Raw genomic sequence first — 26013 nt, forward strand, 5'->3', positions numbered from 1 at the left:
GTATATACAACAGTAACAACATTATTTAGTTGTATTTGTAGACTCCCTTTGCATAGTCACAATACCAAAAACGTAGTGAAAAATCAGTTGGGTTATCTGTCTCTATAAATACAGGTAGTTTGCAGCATTACAGAACAGAGAGGACACCTATGAAGTTGTTTCTTGATGTTGGAGAGAATTGAATTACGCAGCTATTGTACTGAGTTATTCTCTGTAAGAGATGACACACTGCAGGTTCCCCAGAAGTCAGAGGAATTGGTATTATTTTTAACATAATCTTTGTCGTTTGCAGAGGTGGTGAACATAATGCTGGCTTAATTATATATGGACAATAATATCTGGTAGAAAAGGTTTCAGATCCTGGTTCAGTCTACCCTAAATAATGGGACCTCATTAGATAAGTGAATATAAAGCGTCCATTTTGGTTTGGGTCCCTGTTTACTTTTAAATGCTGCAGTACTTAAAATTGTCAAATCAACACTTCCATGAGCATTCATTTTGCAAAACTAAATATTGGGTAATAGTTGTGGACTAAAATAATAACATTCCTCTGTATAAATTAAATCTTATTTTGAAGAAATTAGTAGCCTAGGAGTTATGTACAAAGAAAACCAACAATCATTGTTGAAATGAAATGCAAAATGTTTCTGCTACTCCTGCAGGCTCAGATACCTTTGAAATAAATTTAACAAGACCCTTAGAATGTATTTATAGGTTTACAAGTCAAGTTTCAGAAAAATGAAACCATGTCAAAGAAGATTCTATAAAGCAATGAAAAAGCATATGCACATTTTCCTTATAACCTTGGGAATTTACTCCTTAAAGTTGTTAAGTTTCTGTATCAGTCTATTTGCAAGGTAACTGTTTATCCTAATAAATTTAGATACATTTCCCCTTTGATTACAAATAAAGCATTGCACCTTCAAGGCATATAATCATAAACCATGGTGCCAGGTATGAACAAGTCACATTGTGCTCATTGTCTGAAACAAGGTGAGCGCAAACATGATAAATCCACTCAGACATGTAAACATGCAACCTGTTAACCAACTGCACAAACATCTTCTCTCCTAAGTTAGTACCTCTGTGTTTGCTTTCTTGAACTTTGAGCGTTCTTTTGGGGACATTTAAAACAAACAGTGTCTTTGAATTCTAAAATATCATAAATATTAAGTCTGTGTCTCAGTGAAGTTGCCTTCTGTCTGATGCAGGAAAGTAGCAGGAGGCTGTCACAAAGGGACTGCAATACTATGTATGCCACCTCTTTTCACTGGGCAATTGGTTGGGTCACTGACAGGGTAGATTGAATTTATAATAAAGGGCAGTACTTCTGAAACATAGGATAACTGTTTATAGAAGGTCCATCACTGGGAAATATTAGATATATGGTTGAAATTAAAATATTAAAATATTAGTAATATGGTTGGAATAAAGGCATCACCTTTATTATTAGCAAGAAAACCTCCTTTAAAGCAACACACTAGTGTCTTCCTCGCTAAAACTTCAAACACTGCAATCCAGAGATGGCAAGACTGGAATAAATTCTATTTGATCTCATTTTAAACCCGTAGTGAATTTTAGTCCCCTATACCTAATATTTGTGTTGTGCAGATAGAAAGAAAATTTCAACAGCTTGTGTCTCCTGTGTAATCATCTTTTGTTCTGATTCATGACTTTGGAATACTAAGAATTTTACAAGACTTTTAAGGACAATAACTATAGGAATTGCATAAATATAATAGAAAAGGCTGAATTCAAGAACAAAGCAATCTTTTCTATTCTGGACTTATTTCAGACTTTCATTCTAGGTTTTTATACTTCCACGATTTATAGTTTTGGGACTCCATACTAGGCTATTTTTGCAGGCTGACATTAGTTGCAGGAAACATATGGCACAGTACAGGGATTTAGAAATCTGTGCCTTGGTATTTACTCTGCATGGTATATTTTTTTTTCTTGAAGGATTATTTATCAAATTGAGGGTGACAAAACTAAGTGTTATGTTGCCATTATCCAGAGTTATTACAAAGTATGTCCAATCAGATATCAGGTTTTGTCATCTGTATCTTACATCAGTACTGTAAGGTGATGAAGTCCAGGTAAATATTACTCTGAATATTGTATGAATATAGTGTTTGTATCAGTATGACTCCTTTTTGGAAACAGTTTACTATGAACAGTCAGAGAAAAACATTTCAAAGTTCTAAGCTTTATAATAAAGTTTTCTACTTACAAGGATATTCAGTAGGTTTCCTTTTGGTGTTGTCTCAACAGCCTTCTGGAGCTTTATATTGTCAGTCTGGCTGGTTTACTATAGATTTGATAATTGTCATATGAACTAAAAATAGCCAACAGCTCACATCCTTGAATAAAATATTTGCACATTTTTTGAATGAACAAAACTTAATTTAGATTTGGAAATCCCATAATTGAAACTGTAAGATTTTTGGAAGAGAAAAATAAATACCTTAATGCTTCTTTTTCTTTGGAGGGAAAAAACAACCTGGGAAATTATTGTGAGTTCCATATGGAAGAGAATTATTAAGTTGAACAATAGTCCTTAAATATTACACAGTTTTCTGCTGAAATTCTAATATTACACATTTGAAAAGGAAAGGATCCAGTGCTGCCAGTCACAACATGAGGACTAAAGCTGTCATAGGTATGTACAGAAACCAGTATTAGGATGGGCGCTTGTCTCCATGGCAACCATTTGTCCTGTCTGATTCCCGAAAACCTTTCCAAAGGAGCTTTTTAATGTTTCTCAATTCCCTGGGTAGACTTTCTGGGCTTGCCCTGCACACTGGGCTTCTGCATGGCCACGGCGAGTGGCTACAGTGGGCTGTGGGCGGCTGGATGGCCCCGCCTGCCACCCCTGTCAATCTCAGTGTCTCCCCAACACCGTAGGTTGTAACCACTCGGCTGTGCTGCTGCCTCTTCTTGCTGCTGCAGGTAGTAGGAATGGGATTATGGCTGTGGCTGGAGAGCCCCTCCCACCCTGGGGGCCACAGCCTTGGTGCCCTCCGGGATGGAGACTACGGCTTGTCAGCAGCAGCTGGCTGGAGCAGTGCAGATCGCAGCCGCATCTACCCCCCCGAGTGGCAGTGGCGGTGCAGCCTCGTGACTGCGAAGGGGTGTTGCACAGAGGGTATGAGAAGGTTGCTGTCTCCCACCCACCGGGCTCCCCTGGTCCCAGTGCAGTGGCAGCTGTTCATGACTCCCCAAGATTGCGTCACTCTGTGGCTGGACCCGCCTGGGTCAAATGGAAAACTGCAGCATAGCGCTGACTCGGTAGTGGCAAAGGTGTCATCTCTTGTGTGTGTGTGTCGAGTCCCTTACCAGTGTGTGGACAAGGGGTGGTTCCAGTTCTGGTAGTGGTGATGGCAACACTCGCAGCACTGGGACTTTGGGATCCTCCATCCTGACGCTGCTTCTGGGAAGGATGTTGATATGGCATCCATAGGCCATGGGCCATTTGTATGAGTATCCGTGGTGTTGTATCTCCAGAGTCCACCCACGAGTTGCAGTGGTTAGTGGGTGTGCCCAATGGAAGCTGGGTCATAGGCACAGTTTCGGAACCAAGCCAATCAGCCCTGGGAGGAGGCGCTCCAAGCACATCTGTGGTGGTGAAGGACGTTTCGGTGTGCGTATTTGGGGTGGCTGCAGGGCACTTCACTTCTGTGATGGCTGCACACTGCTGCGGTGCAGCTGTAGAGCCAGTGTGATCCAGCATGGTTGCAGAGTGCTCGCCTGACACAGTGGCACAGCACGGCTCAGCAGCAGACGTGGCTCCATGACTTGACATGGCTTTGCAGCGGCTAGGTGTGACATCGCAGAGGCTTGGCTTGGCTGCGGCGCTCTCCGCTAGTGAGGCGTCCCGGCACGGGGCAGCTTTGTGGTGTGGCGTAGTTTTGCAGTGCAACGCAGCTGTCTTGCCTGTCCTCCTGTCCCACGCATCTGGTGCGGCACCTCTGCCTCCCGCTGCCTCGCCCAGTGCCCTGTCTTTGCTGCATGCCTCAGTGGGCAAAGCCTGCAGCATCCCCACCACCATCCTTGCATCCCACTCAACTTTTAACTGTCCCAGCAAACCCAATACATGTCTCCAGGGCTTTATAACCTCCATAGTGTCTGTAGCAGTTTCCAGAGCCTGTTCCACAAAATTTACCCCTCGTTCAGATAAAAAGAGAGTCCGTGCCTTTATCACAGAGTCTTCTTCCACCAAAGCCCATGCTCCCATATTTCCTGGCGACTTCTTCTATTTACAAAGGGTCCAGACCAATGAGGCTTTCCCCGTTGCTCTACGCAGCTTTCCATGCTGCTCAAAGCTATACCTGCTGCTCTGCCGGGACTACAACGGCTCTGCCCACTGCTCTCCGCAGCTCTACAGGCTGCAGGCAGCTTTCCCTGCTGCCCTCTCTCTTCCCACTCTATCGACCACAGCTGTTACATCACATTGGAGGTCACCACTTGTCACAGTTTTGGAGGCAGGCGCGCTACAGAACACACCAAAGTTCATGCGACAGCAGCCGGAGTTTATTATTGGACGCCCCCTTTTATCAGGGCTTCAAATTTCCTGTGCTTACACACCTGATTGGTTGGGATCTTAACACCACCCAGCTCACTGGCCAGTGATATGTCTGCATTCGTAATTAAATAGGGTTGGCCGGGGTCCCCGTTTGAATTTGAATCTGACTTACCATTATCATACCTGAGGACTTGTTTACTTCTATTCTCTAACGCACTTAGGCTGGTCGAGTTGGTGTCTGTTATGGCCAATTTGTCTGTGCAGCTTCAGACCAGCTGTAGCTGTCGCATCATGCTGCTTGCATTGCCACAGACCCCTCATTGATCCACTGGGGAGAAAAGTGTGGGGACCTGGTCGCCCCTGGCACAAAGGTGCTGCTAAGAGCTAGACTTGCAACTGCAGCCCCTCTGATCAGGCCTGCTGTGGGGGAGTTGCTTGGAAATGACCCCTCCCTCAGCCCATCCTCCCTGTGGGCTGCAAGGTGGGTGCCACTCATGCAGGGTCCTCCCCGCTGCAGGGGCACAGGCCTGGGGACACAGCCAGCCCAGCCCTAGCACTGCACCTGGGGCTGCTTGTGGAGGGACATGGCTCTTCTCCTCCTTGCTTGCCCCATATTTGTCCCCATAGCAGCTCTTCTGTGGTTACGGTCATAGGGCTTGAAGCCCACATCAAGTTCCCGCATCCTCTCCAGTCCATTTTCCATTTCTGCTGTCATTGCTGCTTGGCAGAGGCTGGTTTGTTTACTTCCCTCTGCTGCTGCAGGGCTGGCAGCATCCAACAAATCTCTCAGCGGGGCCTGGGCTATTCCTGAGGCTCTGAGGAGTTAGAGTGTGTTCTGTGCAAGCCCCAGATGTGCTGCTTCTTGCTGAGACTGTGGCTGCCATGGTGGTCTTGGCTGGTGGGTTTCAGGCAGCACTGAGCTGTGGCGATAACTGTGGCTGGGCTCTTGCCGTGGCTCAGCAAAGCAGATGTCCCCAAGCCTGTCCCTGAGAGTTTCATTCTGGCAGCTTTGTTGCTCTGAGCAGCCCCAGGGTTGGCTCAGCCTTCTGGAGGGGTGAATAGAAGGATGGAGTGCCTCAGATTCAGCAGTCTCACCATTGTGAATTTTTTTTGTGTTGTGTCTTGCAGAAGTAACATTCATCCCAGATTTGATGATAATGAAAATACAGAAAAAAGAAAAGCAGGTTTGTGACCCTCTCTCCTTCTCCCAATTCAGCTGTCAAGGCCTGAGGACCACCATGTCCCATGTGGAAATTATTGCAACTGATGTGTGGTGGGCAAGTGTTGTCTTGAATTTCCAGGCAGGGGTGCAGCTCAGCTCCTTGAAATTTGACCTGAGCTGCACCCCAGAGTGAGTGAGCCTGATGGGACCATTGAACAAGGTGGGGTTTATCTTCAGCAGTGGAAATGCTCTTGACTTGGTGCTGCCCCAGTGGAGGAACAGCCCTTCTTTTTGTCTCAAAGTTCACAATACTGGTTCTTGCTGTAATCTCCTTACAAAACCACATGTTTGCTCTGATTGCTGCTGCTAACATAATACACCAGAACTAATACCAGCTGGGAGGTTCAGGAAGGTCATGTCTGGGAGCTGTGAGAGTTTGGACAGGGGGGAATTTTCTTCCCTTACTCAGAAAAAATCCCATCTCACAAAGCCGTCATTTCTGGATTGTTGCATTGGATCATAACAGCCTGCTGCTCCCAAAGGAGATTTATGAGCCAGTGGTCTCTGTATTAAGTGTGTGCAGGGGAAGAGCCTGACCGTTGGTGCTCTGCTGAGGGGAAAGGACCTGTTACGTGCATGCAGAGCCACTCTGCCTGTGGGGCTGAAATATGGCTGGAGGTGTAAAACAAACTGGTCTGCCCGGAGCTAATTTGTGTCCGTGATGCTTTTAATGGGAAATCATTCAAGTGAGCACTGAGCAAAGGGATAAATCTGCTTGAGAGCACAAGCCTGTGCCATTTCTAACCAGCTCTGAAGCAGCATGTGATACTCAGGGCACCCCAGATCACACTGCTGTGGCAGGTTAATGGGAGGAGGAAGGAAAGGAAGTGTTTTGAACAGTTCATTGTGCTGTTCTGGGCTTGCAGCAAGGCAAATGCTGCAGATATTGAAAGGTGTGTGTGTGTGTGTGTGTGTGTGTGTGTGTGTGTGTATGTGTTCAGAGCACCAATACTGTAGGAAGTAATGAGTTTAGCAGTGTGTTGTGAGGATACTGTGAAGAAGCTGAGCCAGCCTCAAGGTGAGGAAGGGGAGCAATGGCTGGATTGCTCCTGATAGGGCAGAGCAAAGGCCTGGAGGGAAGAGCAGGATGCTTTGGGGTGTGGGTCGGTGATCTCCCTCCTCTGATAGCAAAGCCCAGGTAAGAAATTCATGCTACTCATTGGCCTAATATAGCAGGTTTGGGTGCTCTGGAATGGGATTACTGTAATGACATGGGGTTTAAGCATGGCAAAACCATCCTCCCCCACCATTTGGAGATTTTAGAGGGCTCAGCTGAAAATTGTTTTCTATAGCTGTTGCTGCAGATAAAATCTGCAGCAGGGAGATAAAGGCATGTGGTGTGAGGAAGGAGGGGTAGAGTTCCAGCTGCTCATCTCCTGAGCTCTCTAAGCCAGCAGCAGTGTAGGACAAACCTTGCAGCATGTCATGGGGTGGGGTGCAGCATTCCCAAATTCAGTGTTTGGAAGAAAGCCTGGCCAAGCAGGGCTCCTGCGGCATTCTGGGTGCCTGCTTGAGGCGATGAAGGGGTAGGTGGCTCCCTGTAATGCTCAGATGAGCAGCACTGGGGACAAAACTTGCAAGGGGTGGCATTCCACATCACTCTGGACACCTGAGCCGAGGAGTGCCCACACCTTTAAACAGACTTCTCATGGCACCAAGAGGGGCTGTTGCCTTCGATTGAGCAGTCTCTCTGGAGAAGATTAGATGCTTATGTGGTTTCAAGGCTCTCAAAAGTCATGTGTTTCCCTGCCAGTGTCTCACCTGCAGCAGCTCCATGTTGGTCATCATATGGGTGTAGGATCAGGCCCAAGGATGAAAAGGTTGGCAAAATGCTGGTACCGTTCATATTGGTGGGGGGTGGCAGGGGAACTGTCAACTGCCTTTGGGAAAAAATATTGGATGTGCTCTCTCCTTTCCCTAGTCCTTGGCTGTCCTAGGCCAGTGCTTTGTCTTCCTTATGTCCACTGCCAGTGGATTGGGATTCTAGGCTGGAGAGATGGGGTCTCAAAGTGGGCTGTCTGGGGAGGAGCTCCTCTCTGTGCTGCCTTGGTGACCCCTGCAGCAGTGCTTCTCTTCCTGTGCAAATTATGATGGGTTGGGTTACAGGGTACTGCCAACTGGTTCACTTCTGTGAGGGGATGTTGTTAGCAAAGGCAGGGGCTGTGTTTCCACAACTCTTCTTCCTTAGTGATGCACAAAAATCTGGTACATTTGTCACCAAGCTGTGACTAACTCGTGAAACCTGTCACTTGTCTCATGACACTTACAAGTTTTCATGCCAGGCTGCCTTGTCTGCTGGTGGAGGTGAGACAGGAGTGCCTGGTTACCCCTGAAAGCAATGACAAGTGATGGATTTCCTTTGAGGGCTCAGCACCATCATTTCCCTGGACTGTCTCTCCTGTCTGTGTCCTGCTTCTCCCTGGGCATTGAAGGGTCTTCTACTCTTTATTTCTGCCAAACTTTGACTTGTTAAATAACCAGAGAAATAATGAACTAAAATACATGCAGTTATCCCACAGTGCCTCTAAATCTCCTTATTCTACAGCCATGAAAATGCTCTCATCCTGCGTGGACTGTGAGAGCAGAGCAGAATTGCATTGGAGACAGAGAGATGGAAAGTCCTGTGACCCTTTAGCCTTCTCCTGGAGGGGTCTTCTGACTTTCCAGCCTGGGCTTGGAAGTGGCAGGAATGGCTGGATCCCCTGCAGTGTGGACAGCAGTGGGAGGCAATGGGGAACAGCCCAGGGCTGCAGGTATCTTGTGGCTGCTGGCAGCCCTTGCAAGAGGGAGACCCTGGGAGCATCTGGGTGAGCTCTGCTTGCCTTTGCTTCAAGCACTCACTGCATAAAATGAAGGCTTTTCCTGAATTTTATGGGTCTGTTTATGTGAAAGTGAGCTTTGCTGTCTCACATACTGCAAATACAGTTGAGGGATTTTACCAGAGTTCCTGGAGGCTGGAGCAGGCTCCTGAGCAGTGGGAGCAGCATGGGAGGCAGGGCTGTCCAAGCCCAAGGGCACTTGTAGCTCTGTCCCAGGCTGTCTGTGGCCTTTTTTTTGTCATGGTGAGACTGTCAGGTCTGATGACCCCCCGATGTTGGGTGGGAGGAGGAGTTTTGGGCATTCACTCTGTAAGGGTGAAGGGCAAGGGGAGCAGTGAGCTGCCAGGGTGCCCTTCTCCTGCACACACAGTCACAAGTGCTGGGTCTCCCCCAAGCTCCAAGGGCTGCACAGGTTTTCGTCCGGAGTGGGGAGGACAGCCTGGACAGCCCAGGGCAGCAGCATTGCCCTCTGCCCCACCCATTCCCTCTGCTAGGTTGGTGGGAACACGTGTGCCCGCTGCCAAGGCTGGCCCTGTCACCAGACAGAGCTCCCGAGCTGCAGTTGTTGAGAGCTGCATTGTGGTGGAGCATCTTGGGAACAGAGCCAGGCCCCACCTCCATTGCGCACATCCCATGGTGACTGCAGAGCCTGCTCAGAGACATGATGGAAGGTGGCACTTGTATATTTTTAGCTTCTTGTTGTATTGGATTAAGAGCTGGAAACAAGGGGTGCAGACACTGCAACCTGAGCACAACGGCCCGTGCTGTACACACCGCTAGTGGGGATGGGGCTGCTGGAGTGTTTGGCTCACTAGCCTGCCAAAACCCTCTGTGTGAAAGAAGCTGCTGGTCCTGCTCCTGTTGGGCTCTGCAACCAGCTGTGTGCATAGACTGAGCTGGTGAATGCCAGCCTGACCATCTCGGGGGGGCAGAGATGTCGTGCTGCCCATCCTGGGCTGCTGTTGGAGTGGCAGGCTGGCTGGTGGCTTTGGTTAGTGCTGAGGGGGAAAATGGGCAATGGGGATGCTGGGCAGCCCCCAGGCATCAGTCTCTGCCTAAAGAGCATGGAAACCTTGATGACCCCTGCAGTCAGGGTCCCTGTGGATGCTCCTCATACAGAACAGATCTCTGTGGGGTTTGATACATGCCCTAGACCCAAATGCAGGCTTCTGCAGAGCTCTCCTGGCGTGCTGCAGGAAAGCTTGGCCAAGCATGCAGCAGACGGGGCTTGAATGGTCCCTAGCAGCTGGGAGCAAGGTGGCATGTGCTGCTGGCTGTGGTCACATTGCCTGGCGAGGCTGTGTTGTGTAGATGTTGTCTGAGCCTGGTTGCCAGGGGAGGTGGATCTGCTCTTGGTGTTGTGACCATTGGAAGAGCTCATCTGTGGCCTTCTTACTAGGCAGAGCTGCCGTTCAGATCCTGAGGCTGTGGCAGAACTTGTCCTGCTGGGAACTCTGCTCTTGGAGAGGAAAGCCTGCAGGATGGATTATGGGGTGGGCATGAAGCTTTTGGTCTTTTCTCCTTCCCATACCCAAACTCATGGGATAGTGCAGGGTTTGGATATGGATTAGGCTCCAACACCCAGCAGTGCAGATGCAACATCTCCTTCATCCCCATCACATCTCCTGGTAGTGCTGGCATGTGACTTCTACCGTGTGGGTTCAGAGGAGCTTCTCTGCTCCTGCTGCTCACATATATTATTATTATTACTACTACTACTACTATTATTATTATTATTATTATTATTATTATTATTATTATTATTATTACTGCTGCTGCTGGAAATGCATAAGCTGTGTAAATCAGCGCTTCCTTTATGGGGCAGCAGATATTGCTTCTTCCCCTCCCCACTTTCTCTTTGCAGTTCCCTCTTTTCTGCTGTTACTCCCTTTGCAGGTACCTGTTGCAGGCAGGTGAGGCTACGGGTTTTGTCCCTGGCTCACCACGAGCAGTCCAACTGGCCTTGCCCTAAGCAGCTGTGGGGAAAACACTGCTGAATTTCACTGCTCCTCAGCTCCCATGCATGTGCCAAGGGGAGATGGTGAACTGTCCTTTCATGTGCCTGTGCACCCAGCTTTGCTTGGGGGCTTGCTGGGGGATCCGGGGTGCTGTGTGAGCCTAGTGGGCTGGAGCAGCCAGTGCATCCCACAGGCTCAGCAGTTTGGGAGAGGGGAGGGAGCCCTTGCAAACCTTGCAGCATGGCATGGGGTGGGGTGCAGCATTCCCAAATTCAGTGTTTGGAAGAAAGCCTGGCCAAGCAGGGCTCCTGCGGCATTCTGGGTGCCTGGTTGAGGCGATGAAGGGGTAGGTGGCTCCCTGTAATGCTCAGATGAGCAGCACTGGGGACAAAACTTGCAAGGGGTGGCATTCCACATCACTCTGGACACCTGAGCCGAGGAGAGCCCACAACTTGTAAACAGGGGCAGGAGCCGCTTTGCCTCCCACCTCCTGGTGGTGTTTTCCCTGCCAAATCCTGAATAAAAACTTCACATTCAAGTTGAGACTATGAATGAAACAAAACAATTTTAAGTTAAGGAAACACACCACACCATTAAGGCCCACCCTGACCTTGGCTTTGCCCTAGAATGGGGTCTTACAATTATAAGTGCACTCTGTTAGCCTCCGCAGCTCTCTGGGGAGTTTTAAAATTTTTTTTTTCTCCTGACATTCTATTTGACTGTAGTTAGACACATGAAACAAGACTTCCTGCTTCAGCTGATGCTGAAGGACTGTATGAAATGTAATTTATAGAAGATTCCTCTGTGAATAAAAAAAAAGCATCACAAAGTGTATTCTGGAAATGTGAAATCATTACAGTCATTGCCCAAAAAAAAAAAACCAAAAAAAAAAACCAGTTGAGAGACAGTGCAAAGGCATAGTTCTAGGGATAAAAGGTGTTCTGGGGAAGCAGAGCATGCTTGGATTGTTTTACCAGAGGTTCAGAGGTGGGCATCATCTACCAAAATGTGGAAGTCATCATCTTTACTCCCTCCCCACTCCAAAATACCCAGAAACAACAAAGCTGCTTTATTTTATTTGCTGGGAAATGCCCTGACGAAGGCAGGAATGATGACTCTGACTCCATGTTCTCCGAAGGCTAATTTATTACTTTATAATACTATATTATATTAAAAAATACTATACTATACTAAAGAATACAGAAGGGATACTTACTGAATGCCAAAAAGCTAATAATAAAAACTCCTGACCCGTTCCAGCATCTCAACACAACTTGGCCCCAGTTGGCCAATAAGTCAAAATAACTCACACCAGAATCCAGTCAGACAATCACCTGTTGGTAAACAATCTCCAAACACATTCCACATGAGCAAAACAGAGGAGAAGCAAATGAGGTAAGAGTTGTTTTCCTTTTCTCTGAGGCTTCTCAGCTTCCTAGGAGGAAACTCCTGGGCGAAGGAATTTTTTCAGACAATGTGAATGCCACACTGCTTGCTTAGGTATACATGTAAGATGATATATAGAATGGGCAGTTGAATGGAAAATTATGTTTCTATTTAGTTTTAAAAAGTGATAATAAGAAAAAGGATGCATACTTTGTGAATTTAAAAGTAACCTTGTAGCAAGGCAGGGCATCACATTAGGAACCACTGAAGACCTGGAGTCTAATAACAGATCTTTTTCCAACTCTCTTGGGATTTAAAAAGTCTTCAGGAGGAGTCACAGAGTAAATATGGTGAGGTCAAGTGAGGGCTCGTGGAAACTGAGTGTTGGCAGAGCAACTCAGTTAAACAGGCTCTCTACCCAGAACCATCTCTGATGCCAGAGGCATCAGAAGGTTGCCCTCTTAAGGAAATGGCAAAGACATTTTTGAGCTAAGTCACGTAAGCTGCCTGTTTTGAGGGTCTTTACTCTGGAATTGTAAAGGAACACTGTGAAATTTGGAAATTGCTAATAAATAGCGTTGGGGCCATCACCCATTAGGGCCATGGAAGGGGAAAGGCGAGTAAATGTGAAACTAAAGGTCAATAGATTTACTTAGGTATTGAGTAAATAGTTAGAAACTATAATAATTAAGCATTTTGTTTCTGAAAATACTACACTGGTGAATAGTCAACATGACTTTTGCAAAGTAGAGTTAGTCCTTGCAATCTCTTGGGGATTTTAAAGATAACTGGCTCACAGGGCTGAAGTTGGGCTGGGCAAGGCTCATGGGCTCCCAACCAGCAGCTGAGGAAGTTTCTCACTGAATGCTTGTAAACACATGAAGTGTTGTCCTGATGAAAGGTCTTTCTGTAAATTAGTGACTGGTTAAAGGCAAGGAAGCCAAATACAGGGAAGATGTTGCTGCTTTCACAGCACAAATAGGGGAAGAAAGGTTCTGGCTGATTTCTGCAGTCATCTGAGATGCTGAAATGGAGAAGGAGGCTGAAAAGTTGAGGAAAGTCTCAAGATGCCCCTGGTAAAGTGTGGGAGAACCAGCCATGCACTTGTCATCACTGGAGGCTGTCCCTGCTCCTGGAGGAGACTGTAAAGCACTGGCAGAGTTTGGCATCTACCTACACGTTGTCCCAGGGTACATGCCGTGGTTTGTAAAGGGAGAAAGAGCAGAAGCCCTCCTACTACTCCGTGGTACCTCTGATGCTATGTGCTTCCTACTGCCACCCAATAGCCAGTGGGGTTGGAAGAAGTGCTGAGCAGGATAAGGCAGGTGGCCTGAGAGCTGGCACAGCCTATCTGCAAGGAGAAGGGGACTTGTCACCTATGCCTTAGCTGGGCCAAGAGAGCTCTGCAGGGGGAGGATGGCAAAACTGAATTGTACAGAGCGTGTGACAAGGAGACCCCCTCACACCTTGAGAAGTAGAAGCCACTTAGGAGGGCAGCAGGATTTAACCAAAATTAGTGGTTTTCCCCAATACCTTATGAGTATTACCTTATGAGTACTACAAAGTACTGAATGCCCCCAGGTGCATTGGCACCCAGGGTTACAGGTGGGTTCATCGTGGTGTGGGTGCAGCCTGTTGCTGGACCAGCCTGGGCAGAAGGCGTACAGAGATACTCCCTGCCCTGCCCCACTCCTGCCCCATCAGGGTCAGCGTTGCCCAGAGCAGCTCCCAGCTAGTCCAGAGCAACCCAGAGCAGCCTTGCCTTGCCCTGCTGCAGCATATCCCAGGGCTATGATTTGCCAGGTTTAGGCTCCTGCAGCTACATGTGTTCCTCTCCTGTGAAGGGGATCTGAGTGTGGTGGTATGTCAGTGCTGGCCATGGCTGCAGACACAGTGACCAGTAGCCCAGTCACAGCAGTGGGCAGCCTGTTGGTTCATGGACACTTGTATCTCAGGCCACTCAGATCAAGGTTGCTGCTGCAGCAGAGTTCCCTGCAGTGAGTGCTGTGTCCCCATCAGTGTGACCCTGGCCCTTCAGGCTGTCACCCTTTGGAAGCAGAGGTGATTTCCCTTGCGGCGCAGGGACAGCAGCTGATGTTCCAGCAGCAGCTGCACAGGGACAGTGAGCTCCTGCCTGCCATGAGGAACCAGCCGGGCTGCTGCAGGCAAAGCAGTGAGGGTGCTTTGGAGCCATGCAGGAGCACAAGCTGGCTCTGCTTTCTTAGGCTTTTCCTGTTGACGAGAAGCCAGGATAAACTGAACCTCATCTAGGGGTAGTAGAAAAAACCCATTCCCTGGCTCATGGCAGTGCGCCAGGCTCTCACTGCAGACTGTACTTGGCAGCAGAGTCCTACAAATCCCATGGCCAGAGCTTGCTGTGCGCTTCAGGAGCACAGCATGAAGCATTCTGCCCTCAAAATAGACCAAGCAGCTTTGAGAGTATGGCTTCTGGGCTGGCAGCACTTGGTGGGAAGCAGCCTGGTCTCCCTGCCTCTCTGCCCATGTGCTCCCTATGTGAGCCCTGGCTGTGTGCCTGGGTCCTACAGGCTGGCATTTGATGGCCCATTCATGGCAGGGCCTGCACCAGAGGCTTCTGATTGCTCCAGATGGAGGCAGTCACTGCTGACTGGGACCAGCACTGCTCCTGGGACATGGCAGGCTGTGACACGTGATGCCCACAGGGTTCCCAGGCCAAGGTGCTGACACTGAGTGTTAGGGAAACAGACTTCTAGCTCTTCAGGGAGATAGTGGGATTCCCTGGGAGACTGCCCTCTGGGACAAGGGAGTGGAACAGAGCTGGCAGATCTTTAAGGAAGTGTAGATTGGGTATCAGTCCCAGTATTGATCCAGACTGGGGCAGGAACAGATCGAGAGCAGCCCTGATGAGAAGGATTTGGGGGTGCTGGTGGATGAGAGGCTGCACATGCCCGGCCGTGTGTGCTGGCACCCAGAAACCAACCATGTCCTGGGCTGCATCAAAAGAAGTGTGGGCAGCAGGTCAAGGGAGGGGATTCTGCCCCTCTAGTCCCCTCAGGCGAGGCCCCACCTGCAGTGCTGCATCCAGCTCTGGAGTTCACAGTGCCAGACAGACACAAACCTGGTGGAGCCAGTCCAGAGGAGGCCACCAGGTTGATCAGGAGGATGGAGCACCTCTCTTGGGAGGAAAGGCTGAGAGAATTGGGTTTGTTCAGCCTGGAGAATAGGAGGCTTAGGGGTGACATAATTGCAGCCTTCCAGTTCCTAAGGGGGCATCTCTTACCTAAAAGAGTGATACAAAAATTGTCTGGATAGAAACTTTGTAACACAGTTTTGAGTATTAGAAGCAGACATTCTTTAGTGGTCACTCAGGGGGATCCTTCCTCCATTCCAGTGGGAAGAGTGTTGGGTGAACAGGGATTTTATCATGCACACTGATTACGTATTCATTAGCTATCCCCACTTCCTTGGCTTTATTTTACGTAGTCGCACATCTTATCAGAAGTCCTTACATGGTTCTTTGGGGTCCATCTTTAACTTCTGATGTCCATTTTAGGTGGCTGTTCCTTGACCCCTGCTTTTGATTAAGCGCAATATCGTTGTTTTGCCTAACTTCTACTCTGTCAGCCTTGTATAGCTGAGCTGGCATCCTGCTTGCACTTTGCATGACTTCTGTTTGCCTAAGTTACATCCTTTATCTGTATCTACAAGGCTGTGCTGTTGTGTTCTACTGCTCTTATCAAGTAAGTAAAATGCTGTTCTGTTCTGCTGTCCTTATCAGGAGTACTACCTAAAGGGGACTTACAAGAAAGATGAAGGGGGACTTTTTACAAGAGTGTATGGTGACAGGACACGGAGGAATTGATTCAAACTGAAAGAGAGTAGGTTTAGATTAGCTATTAGGAGGAAATACATATATATATATATAATATTAGATATTAGGAGAAAATTATTCGCTGTAAGGGTGGTGAGGCACTGGAAGAGGTTGCCCAGACAAGCTGTGACTACCCCATCCCTGGGGGTGTTCAAGTCAAGGTTGGATGGGGCTCTGAGCAACCTGGTCTAGTGAATGTTGTCCCTGTACACAGCAGGGAGTTGGAAGTAGATAATCTGTAAGATCCCTTCCAACCCAGGCCATTTTATGATTCTAAATTATTACAGCTGGTCCCCGTCTTGCGAGAGCTGAGGAATGCAAAGGCTGGGACTGATCCTGTTGAGCAGCCAGTGGTCTCAGAAGCAGCATCAGTAGTGCTGATTTTCTCCTGGTCCTGAATAGGTTCCCTTTAATTCCTTAAGTGCCCTGTGATGGCTGGTCCATGTGGCAGGATGGCTGCTCCCCCATCCCAGTCTGCTGGTGCAGATAGCAGCAGCGGCCAGGGCTGGAGGTGGCTGCATGTGGGAAGGGATGCTGGTGCAGCCTGCTTGACCGACGCCAGCCAAGCCTGCAGCCCCACTCATGGGTGGCTCCAGGGGCATCAGGGGCCTTTCCACTTGCAGTCTGTTTCATTTAATGCTTCCATCTAATCCAAATCAGAAGTCTGAGTGTTACAGAGCACCCTGTGCCTAGACAACCCTGGATGGGCTCCAGCCCTCAGTCTATAAGATGTAAAGATTTGCATTCTCTTCCACAGCTCAGAGGTGTCTCGAGGAACTGGACAGTGCTGAGGTTCTGCAGAGGCAGGGCATTGCTGCCAGAGGCACTGGCACCTCCATCTCAGCACCAGGGAAGGGACTTGTGAAAGAAGCAGTACCCGTGGCCTGGGGCAGCTGTGTGAGTGAGGTGGCAAGGCAAACACTGCCCCTGTGCCCACAGGCAGAGGAGATGCTGCCCAGCACTTCCTGGGCCACTCACCAGCTGCCCCACAGGTTCCCTACGAGGAGCTGACACCTCCAGGCTGGTGGGAAGGGCCTGTGTCTTGTCTCATGGCACAGCCAACGGCCCCCAGTTGCAGGACCAGCTTTCCAGCCCCATTCGTGCCACTGGGCTTGGTCTGGTCCTGCCCTACCAGCCCCCTAGTGATGAGCAAGCCCAGCAGTGGCCTCTGCTTCCCTCTGGTCATGGCTGAGCCATGTGTTAGGAGGAGCTGGGGCAGTGGGTCATGGCTGAGCCAGTGTTAGGAGGAGCTGGGGCAGTGGGGATGGCAACTGACTGGTAGAGCAGCTGAAATGGAACCTGACTTGTTCCTCTCCCCATCCATGCAGCACACTACTGCACTTCTGCCTGCTCCTTTGTGCATCCCTTGCTCTCTCTTGCTGTGGCAGCTGCTGCAAGGGGTGTTTCCGGTTCCCATTGAGAATTGTCACCCACAGCTCCCTTCCTTGGGCTGTCCCCTGCCTGTCCTGCCCGCCTGGGCTGCTCTTCTGGAGCGAAGGCTACTGCACATTGAGCCAGGGCCCTCACAACAGGCACTCCTACTGCTGCTTGAGGAGAGTGGGGCCCTTGAGTGCTGCTGTGGCCAAGCATGCCCGGGGGGTAGCTCAATTCCTTTCAGTGTTCAGTGCTGGAAAGTTCACAGGAAATGAAGGGAGTGCTGAAGGAGGAAGAGCAGCTCTTCTCTCCTGGCCTGTAGGGAGCCCCGGCACACAGCAGCTCCTATGAACAGTGCTGGTCTAACCCTTCTCTTCTGCCTCAAGTTCTGCCCCAGATGGACCTGGGAACCCTGTTTTTGTTTCTGTAGGCTGCTAGGCATCCCTGATTTCCTCTCCTTGCCCTACTGCGACAATCTCTGGCTCGGACCAGCAGTCAGGAAATGCTGTGGATGCACAGGTTGCTCTTGCCTTAGCCATGTGGAGTCTGGAGTGTTTGATCAAAGGCAGAACAATGTTTGAGGTGCACACCAGGGCCAGCCCCCTCTGCTGGGACCCGCATGGGCTAGGGGGGAGCCAAAAGGCCTCTGTCTGTCAGCCTCTGTTGGCCAGAGACAGGGGGGTCCTCCTGTTGAGCTGCGTCTGCTCACGGTGGCTGTTAGCCATAGTCTCCGAATGCTGAGGGGTGCTGCCATGCTGCACTGGGTGGTTGGAGCCTCGTGGGGCTGCAGCTCTGCCCGGGACACCAGCTGTTTATAGCTGTGGCATTCGCTTCACCTGTCACTTTGTGTTCTCTCCGCAGCCGCCAAGCTTAAAAGCACTGAGCCTCTCCCCAATGTCGTCTGCCTGGGAATGCAAGACGCAGGACACCTTTGCCAGCAGTGAAGAGCAGGACGAGGTGCCCCACCAGGTGACAGTGACAGCCACAAACACAGGTGGCCAGTGCCAGTGCCCGAAGGAGGAGCCCAATGGGGCTGCCCAGAAGCGGACAAACACCCAGAACGGGATGCAGGACAGTGGGGGCACAGGGGTGAAGAAGAAACGGAAGAAAAAGGATCTGGGAGAGCAGGAAGGGGGAGATAAAGCCGCTGTGGAGGTGAAACCAAAGAGGAGGAGAGAGCCTAAAGAACCAAAAGAGCCTAAAAAGGTGAAGGAGTCTAAGAAGCCGAAGGAGCCCAAGCAGAGGGACGCAGCTAAGAAGCCCCGGAAGCCTCGGGAGCCCAAAGCCCCGAAGGAGCCTAAAGACAAGAAGAGTGGCTCTGAGCCAGCCCCCAGATCAAGATCCAAGAAGAGCAGGTGGGTGGTGGCGTGGCCCTTTCCCTGCGCCTGCTGTGGACAGGGCTGTGGGCTTGCATGAGCTGCATCTGGGAGAGAGCAGCACTGGGTGTGCAGGATACTTGGTCTGAAGGCTTGATTTGCTGGTTGGGATGCCAGGATGAGCTCTCTGGCCATGCAGAGATGGGACAGGCAGGTGCTCTTTTGGAGATACGGCCCTGTAAGACTCAAGATCCATAAGAGGATCGGAGAGTCTTGGCCTCTCCTTGGTCTGGCCTTTGTGCTGAGCATCCTGGGGCAAAAGGGACTTTAGGGAGATGTCCCACTAGGACAGTGAGGTGCTGTGTGGCAGAAGGCCTGTCATATATGATTTGGGGCCTGGGCAGAGGGCATGTGAGTGAGAAAAACCTGGCCCTGGACTGTGTGCAAATGAGGGTCTCTGCACACCCAGGGCCAGCAGCCTGCCTCCCCTTGGCTCAGGTCTGGGAGGATGGTGGAGCAGATCCCATACCCTCTCCCTCTCCCTCTCTCTCTCCCTCTCCTGGAAGACTTGTCCCTTCTGGCGGCTGTGGAGCTGTGCTGGCTGTCAAGGCCAGCAGTGGGGGGAGGCCTGAGGACTGCCTTGTACTGCACAGGCCAGCGCCACTGCCTCTAGTAATTCCTCAGCCTTTTAATTAACAGGCTGGTTGACCAGAAGCTCTGGTTTCTTTTTAATGGAGAGTGTGTGCAGGGAGCAGAGCAGGTCTCAAGAGGACTGATTTCATTTGGTCTTCCACAGCCCTCCTCCTTCAGAGCTCACTGACAGCCAGATCCTGGACAGGCCATGGCTGTGGATCTGCCATTGGGGTGGCCTTTCATGCCATTGGTATGATCTGGTTGCGAACAAGAGGAGGTGTGGGTTGCTCGGCAGAATGAGAGCTGGTTGCCATGTCCCCAGGAGATCCCTGAGCCATGCAGTGCTGTCACTTGTGTTCTTCCTTGAGCCTGGGGCTCTGCTGATATTCATCATGAGTTGGTGAGCCAGAGCAGATGGGGATGGGCCCATCAAGCGGACAGTGCTGGGAGGGTGAGGGAAGGGCTCCTCCAGACCCCAAGGAAGGCTGCAGCAGAGGGACAGAGGTGGAGAGGGAAGGAGACGGGCTGCAGGCAAAGAAGGGAAGGATGAAGCTCATTGTGAATGCAGCATTGCACCCCGAGAAGGGTCCTGGGATGAGGGATGCAGCTATCTGATTTTCCTAATGACACTTCTGCTCCACCAGTAAGGACCTGCCATGCAGGCAGTTGACAGAGATCTGCCCCTGCAGCAGGACCTGTGGGACCCAAAGCAGCGGAACCCAGGGGAAGAGCAGGCCATGGAGGTTTGTGAAGGCATTTGTGGCTCTTGTAGGTCCTTTGGCTGCCAACAGTGCCTTCACAGGGCGCTGGCCATGACATACAAGGCAGCCCATGACTGTGCAACCTGTTGTGAGTAGCAAGTGGACACATCACTCTGCCAGAGGTGGGGCTCATGGCAGGGTGACCCCAGCTGCACATTTGGAAACCCTGGCTCTCCTACTTGGGCACAGCAGGTTCTGAGCATACCATGGGGGGCTGAAAGGCAGCCAACTTGCTGTGCTGGGTACCAGCAGAGCCCTAGTGGAGAGGCCGCTTCATGCAAACCACACAATGTAATATAACTCTGTAACACATCATGCAACCAGAAGAAACTGTGTGTGGGAGTCTGGGAGTTCCACAAAGCTCTGTGCATTCCTTATGCTCTATCCCAGTATAGCCTGAGCCTGTGGTGCTTCCTCTCAGTCATCTGTGCCTTCCTGGAGGACCTAGTTCCAGCCCTGCTGCTTGGAAAGTCCAGCTCATGGGTCCACCTTACAACTTCCCTGCCTCTGTAGCCCCTCTTTGAGCCATTTTTCAGACTTGCTTTGGGCTCTGGGTCAGCCACCAGCAAACCCCACTGTGTGAGGGATGGCCATGGGTGTCGGGGTGGAAGCTCTCCAGGGAGCAGGACTGTGTATCCCCCTGTGCCCCCTGGCCGTGTGGAGGTGGGGTGGGTGCCTGGGGGGCCCTGACAGCACAGGGAGGGGAGAGGTGAGCAGCAGGCTTTGGTTAGTTTGTACTCTGTGCAGATGGAATGATTGCTGTGAGTCCTCTAAGTGGCAGATAATGGTAGCATAATTTCTTCTAAATTATTTCTAATCATAGTCAATGACTGACTCATGAATGAAGCAGTTGTTAATTGTGACTTACAAATCAATATCTTGGGAGTTACTGCTCGGTGGAAGCACTACTCACAGAGCATTTTCGGGGCCTCTAATTTAGGCATATATGCATGGCCAGGGCATTTTTGGGCTGAACAACAGATTTCTACATTTATTTTTTGCTAGTCACAGGCAAGCAGGGATTTTTCTTATTAAATGGAGCTAAAATCTTGACATTGCTTTGAAACTAATGGTTCCCTCTACCACTGTGCAGATCTGGGATGTGGATGGGATGAGTGGTGGGGCTGGAAGAGAGGAAGGAGGCATTGCTCAGCCCTGGGACAAGCACCAGCTCTTTGGAGCCATTCCCTTAACAGTGTTCCTTGCAGAGGGAAAGGATGGACTGGCATGCTGGGAGCAGTTGTTTTTTTACAAAACAACTGTGGTGCTCCCTGGTCCTGTTTCCTTGTGCAGGCAGGGGTGCAGGTGACCCTTACCCGGTGAACATGCCATGGGACTGGGCTTGTCTTTCTGCGTTTTTCAGGAAGGTGGTAGGATTCATGGGCACAGAGCCCAAATCCCCTCTGTGACCTGAGCATGGAGAACAGTTGCCTGGTGGGACAGAGCTTCCCAACGGGCCCTTAGAGTGGGCAGTGACTGCTGTGATGGGCCATTGCATCTGTGGGAGTTGGATCTGCATCCTCCTGTGTCTGTGGTGATCACGGGGCTTAACTTCCTCCAGCTGGAGGCTCACGCCAGCCTGCTCAGCTGCCTCGGGATGGGGCTCAGTGCTGTGACTCAGGAATACAAATAGTGAACTGGAGCAGCTTGGGCTTGGTGTAAAGGTTTACTGGGGTCTGGCAGGGCTCTGTAGCACAGGCAGGAGGTGGCCAGAAGTGTGGCCAGTGCTAGTAAGACTGGACTTGAAGGTTCGTTTCCAGGGTGCCGGGACATGGGTTGCCTCTGAAGCTGCTGAACTTTATTTCTGACTTTGGTCAGCACAGGATGTGTTTGGGAGTGCTCTGATCAGAGCAGGCTGCCTTGGCGTACTGAGTTTGGTGGTGGAGGGATCCTCTTTGTGCCTGTGCTAGACCCTGTAAGCTGAACTCCAGCTCCTACAGCCCCTGTGGGATTGTTCCCTTGCCTGGTGAGAGCACCCAGCCTCCACACCAGGCAGGGCAGGTGGACCCTTTCATCCCAGTGTTCTGGAGCTGGATGGAGAAACACTTGGTGTGCTTAATGAGCATCAGCGACTGGGGATCTCCAGTGCTGGGGGAGGTCCCAGGAGCCTTGAGCTGCCTCTGGGTGATCCAGTGGCAGCAGTGCTCTGTGTGGTGTCTGCTGCCTCTCTCCTGGGATCCCCAGGACATGATCCTGGGATCATTGCCTTGTCCTGGGATCCCCAGGACATGATCTAACTGTCAGTCTGCCTCGGCAGCAAAGACACCCCTGTGGAGAAGAAGAAGAAAGGGAAGAGGAAAAATGAGATACCAGTGAACAGTTTGGATTTGGATCAGGATCTCCTGAGCCCATCTGTACAGAGCCCAGAGGAGTCTGTGGAGTCAGCTGACAGCCAGGTATGTCCAAAGCCCTCAGCTGGCTGCTGGTGGGTGAAATCCTGACTGCCTCTCAGTAGGACCACAACAAGGGCCTCTGGGCACAGGAATCAGAGAGCATGCTCAGCTCTGTGGTCAGCTTCTGTCTGTCTGAAATCAACTGTTGGCCCAGGGTTGCATGCACACTGCTGCCCTGGGCTCTGGGCGTGTCAGCCTTGAGTGTGCCTCTCCACCACAGCTCTGGGTAGCTCCCTTTCCTAGCACAGCACAGGGGGACACATTGGCCCTGCAGCCTGGGGGGCTGCATGCCTTGCATCTCTACAGGGCTCCTCTACCTCATGTCTTGGGGACTGGTGGGGCTCTGTGGGTCATGGTGGAGATCTCAGCACTGCAAGGAGTGCCTGTTCTTCCTACCACCCCATCCTGCTGGGGCCTGGAAGGAATTCTGGCAGCCCTAGGGCTTTCTCTCTGCCACTCAAGCAAGGAGGAGGTACTTGGTCTGTCCGTGCCTCCTGGCACTGCCTTTTTTCATCCCGTATACAGAAACGACGCTCAGGACGGCAGGTGAAGAGGAGGAAGTACAATGAGGACCTGGATTTCAAGGTTGTGGATGATGATGGCGAGACAATTGCCGTGCTGGGAGCTGGGCGAACCTCCGCGCTCTCCGCCTCTACTCTGGCGTGGCAGGCAGAGGTAGTGCTGAGTGTGGGACTGGAGGATCTGCCTCATGCAGGGTATTCCAAAATTTCCGTGCTGAGGCTTGAGGAAGTGGTGGGTCCCAGCTTAAGGATGGGGTGAGAGAGTGACTGTCTGGAGGGTTCAGGCTGGCTTTTCAGGAACTGTGTGATCGACAAGAGGCATGCTGGTCCAACTGTCCCCCTCCTGCTTGGAGACTAAGGCCTCTGGAATGTGTGACGCAGCTGGACATGTTCTACCCACTGCCCATGCCCACCTTTGGCTTTGGTCTCTGTAGCTCCTGTCCATGATTACTCTATTATTTTGTTCCTGCCTGCTGAGGGCTTTGTAGGTGCCATGTCATCATTTTCTGCCCGTATTGCTACTCTCCATCAGTGCCTCAGAGTGTAGCGATGCCAGCCTGACCCCTGCCAGTGGAGCTGATCTGCTGGGCAGCATGGCAGGGATCTGGGCAGCATGGCAGGGACCACCCAGTGCCACTGCAGTTTGGGCCTTGCTGTCCTTCTGCCTCTGCCCACTGGTTCAGTGCTGGCTGCTCCTTCCTGCCTGTCTGTGACTGTGTGTTGGATCCTGCAGCTCTTTCCATCTCTCTGGTCACTGACATAGCTGTCAGATATTAATAATGGTCACTGGTTGTTTTCATAGTGTTTCTGTTACCTTTTCTAGTCCTCTCTTCCCAAGTTTTTGGTGGGTATTAGCTCTGTTGATAAGCCCTGACCTGATGATCCATGCCTGGCCTGGGTCTGCCACACACCCACAGGACATGCTCCAGTGCTGCTTCAGCTGAGCCTGAATCTGTGTCCCAGCTGGGCTCCTGGCAGTCATCCTCCAAGTGAGATTTTCAAAGCAGCAGGTGTGAGCTGCCTTTGACATGTGTCCATGCTACCACCCTGTTCTCCTCTCAGTCCTAAACTTCCACCTCAGTTTGTCCTGCTCCAGATGGGTCATTAAAGCTGATGTCCAAAGCAGCCAGGCTGGGTGGTTGCTCTGAGGCCTGGCCAGCCTGCCCTGCTGAGCCTGCCTGCAGCTGCTCCCAGGATCAGAACTGACAGGCAGGGCAGGATGTGAGTGCTGCAACCTCAGGGCTGCTCTCTCCATGGCCTGGTCTTGCAGCTTTCCCCCTGCATCCTGGCCACGGTCCTCAACAGCTCTTCGGGTGGTGCAGGGCTCCTCCAGCCTTTAGACGGCCAGCAGCGAGCCACAGAGCAGTGGAAGCCTGTGTAAGGGCTGTGGATCCGCATGGGAGCTCCCAGCACCAGGGCACTGGACTGCTGTGATGGCCATGTTCACACAAACCCTCTGTGGGAGAGTCAAGCAGAGCTCAGCAGTGCCAGGGTAGATGCCTGGGCATAGGGGAACAGGCGCCGCATAGTGACTGTGGCAAGAGCACTTCTGCATGCTCCCTTCAACTGTCTTAACCCAGTTTAGGGCAGAGTTTCCCAAGTAGGGCAGAAATCCTGCTCTGGGTCTCAAGATGGCAGCCAAGCAACCCAGGCAGACCTGCTGTTCCCTGCTCATTGCATTGTGGTGCTGGGTTCAACATCCTGCCCTGCACTCAAGGACAGTGCCAAGGCAGCAGTCACCTCTGGGCTGGAGATGGAAGGGTTGCTGAGGCCCTGGGCATGGTCTTGGCTTTCCCAGACACTTTCAGATGAGTGGTGTGGGATGCCCTGTCTGTCTGTCCTTCCCTAGCCTGCCCCATGCCATTCTTTGAGAGACTTTCAAGTCTGCAAAGTGACACCCTAGGGCTGCTTTGCCTTGGTCCATACTCTGCCTCTGTCAGAAGGGAATGAGCAGAGTCCTTCTGCTTTCTGCTCTGCACTTTGCTCCTCCTTCTGTTGTACTGTCTTCTAGCCAAAGCAGAACTGATACTTCTAATGCTTAAGCAGGCTCCATGTTTTTGTTGTCCCTCATCTCCCCTGCATCTTCCTCTGTGGGTCTCCTCTGTAGCACAGACAGGCACAAGCCTGGCTCTGTTGTCCCTTGGCATTTGGTGGGCCCAGCTGATCCTGGCACAGCTGCAGCCAGGAGACCCTCCACCTCCCCAGAGCTGGCAGCAGGACAGCATTAGCACCACCTGCAGCAAAGCCTGTGCTCAGTGAGAGGAGTTGTGCTGGAGCCCCTGGGTGCCAGCAGAGGATATCTATGGGTAGAAGCCTGCAGAGAGAAGGAGGCAACACTTCAAGCCTGCCAGGAAGAGCTGCATGGAGAGTGGAGGGGTGACGTACTGTTGCCCATGTCCTGTGGCCGTGGGCAGATGACAGCGTGTGGGTGACATGTGGCAGGGCCTGGCAAACATGCTGCCTGCCTGCTCTCATGAGGCCCTTGAGGCCATACAGCACTATGGGGCTGTATAACTGCCAAGGCATGATCAGAATGTGGCATGGAGAGTGCCTTGGAGCAGGAATGTGCATAATTTTGGCATAATTCCTTCCTTGAGTCCATGGGCAGAAGTGCCCAAGCTCCCTCCTCTTTCCTGGGAGGCTTTCCACTCTCTCTGGCTGCCCTGGTGTAGCTGGAAGGACCCACACAGCAAACCTGACACTGCTGTGGCCTGGCTGACCTGAAGAGGACAGGCAGAGGGTGAGTGTAGCTGGGCTGGCAGCACCTACACCCTCACACCCAGCAGGGTCTCCCCAAGCACAGCTCTCCCAGCTCCCAGTGCCAACTCTGTCTGCCTGGCTGGGGGACTGGGAGAGGAGCAAGCAGCCATTCAGTGCTGGGAGAGTGCCAGGGGTGTGTGATGAGCCAGAAAAACAGAACTCTCTTTTCCTGTCCCCAGGAGCCTCCCGAGGATGATGCCAATATCATTGAGAAGATCCTTGCCTCCAGGATGGTGCAGAAGGAGGTGAGTGGCAAAGATGTCAGTGGGGCTAGAAGTCCCTGAGCAGAGGATGGATGGGACCTGGCTGCCCTGTGCAGCAGGAACACGAGACATAGCAGCAGTTGGTGCTCTTGCTGCTGTGGTGGGGTGCTGGGGTATGCCCAGACCGGCACCTTTCTGAGCTGTGGATCAATGTGGTGCCTGTCCTGTCCTGGGCACCAGAAAGCCTCTGAAGAGGAGTCAGGCCTGGGCTGATGCCCAGAAAGTGTTGGGA

The 26013-nt window shown here is 51.3% G+C and overlaps 1 protein-coding gene across 10 annotated transcripts in view; it reads left to right on the forward strand.

Annotated features, from left to right (window-relative positions):
- CHD6 (chromodomain helicase DNA binding protein 6) overlaps positions 1 to 26013 on the forward strand; it is a 110511-nt gene that overhangs the window by 47277 nt on the left and 37221 nt on the right. For 9 of the 10 annotated variants that reach the window (XM_038159427.1, XM_038159433.1, XM_038159435.1 and 6 more), the window contains exons 2-6: positions 5654 to 5709; positions 17996 to 18489; positions 22102 to 22240; positions 22763 to 22912; positions 25698 to 25763. In XM_038159427.1, the coding sequence (XP_038015355.1) occupies positions 5677 to 5709; positions 17996 to 18489; positions 22102 to 22240; positions 22763 to 22912; positions 25698 to 25763 (882 nt within the window). In that variant the 5' untranslated portion in view covers positions 5654 to 5676. The remainder of the gene's footprint in view (positions 1 to 5653; positions 5710 to 17995; positions 18490 to 22101; positions 22241 to 22762; positions 22913 to 25697; positions 25764 to 26013) is intronic. The other variant, XM_038159432.1, reaches the window with a different exon arrangement.

The sequence above is a fragment of the Motacilla alba genome, chromosome 20 (assembly GCF_015832195.1).
Source record: "Motacilla alba alba isolate MOTALB_02 chromosome 20, Motacilla_alba_V1.0_pri, whole genome shotgun sequence".
Taxonomy (NCBI): Eukaryota; Metazoa; Chordata; class Aves; order Passeriformes; family Motacillidae; genus Motacilla; species Motacilla alba.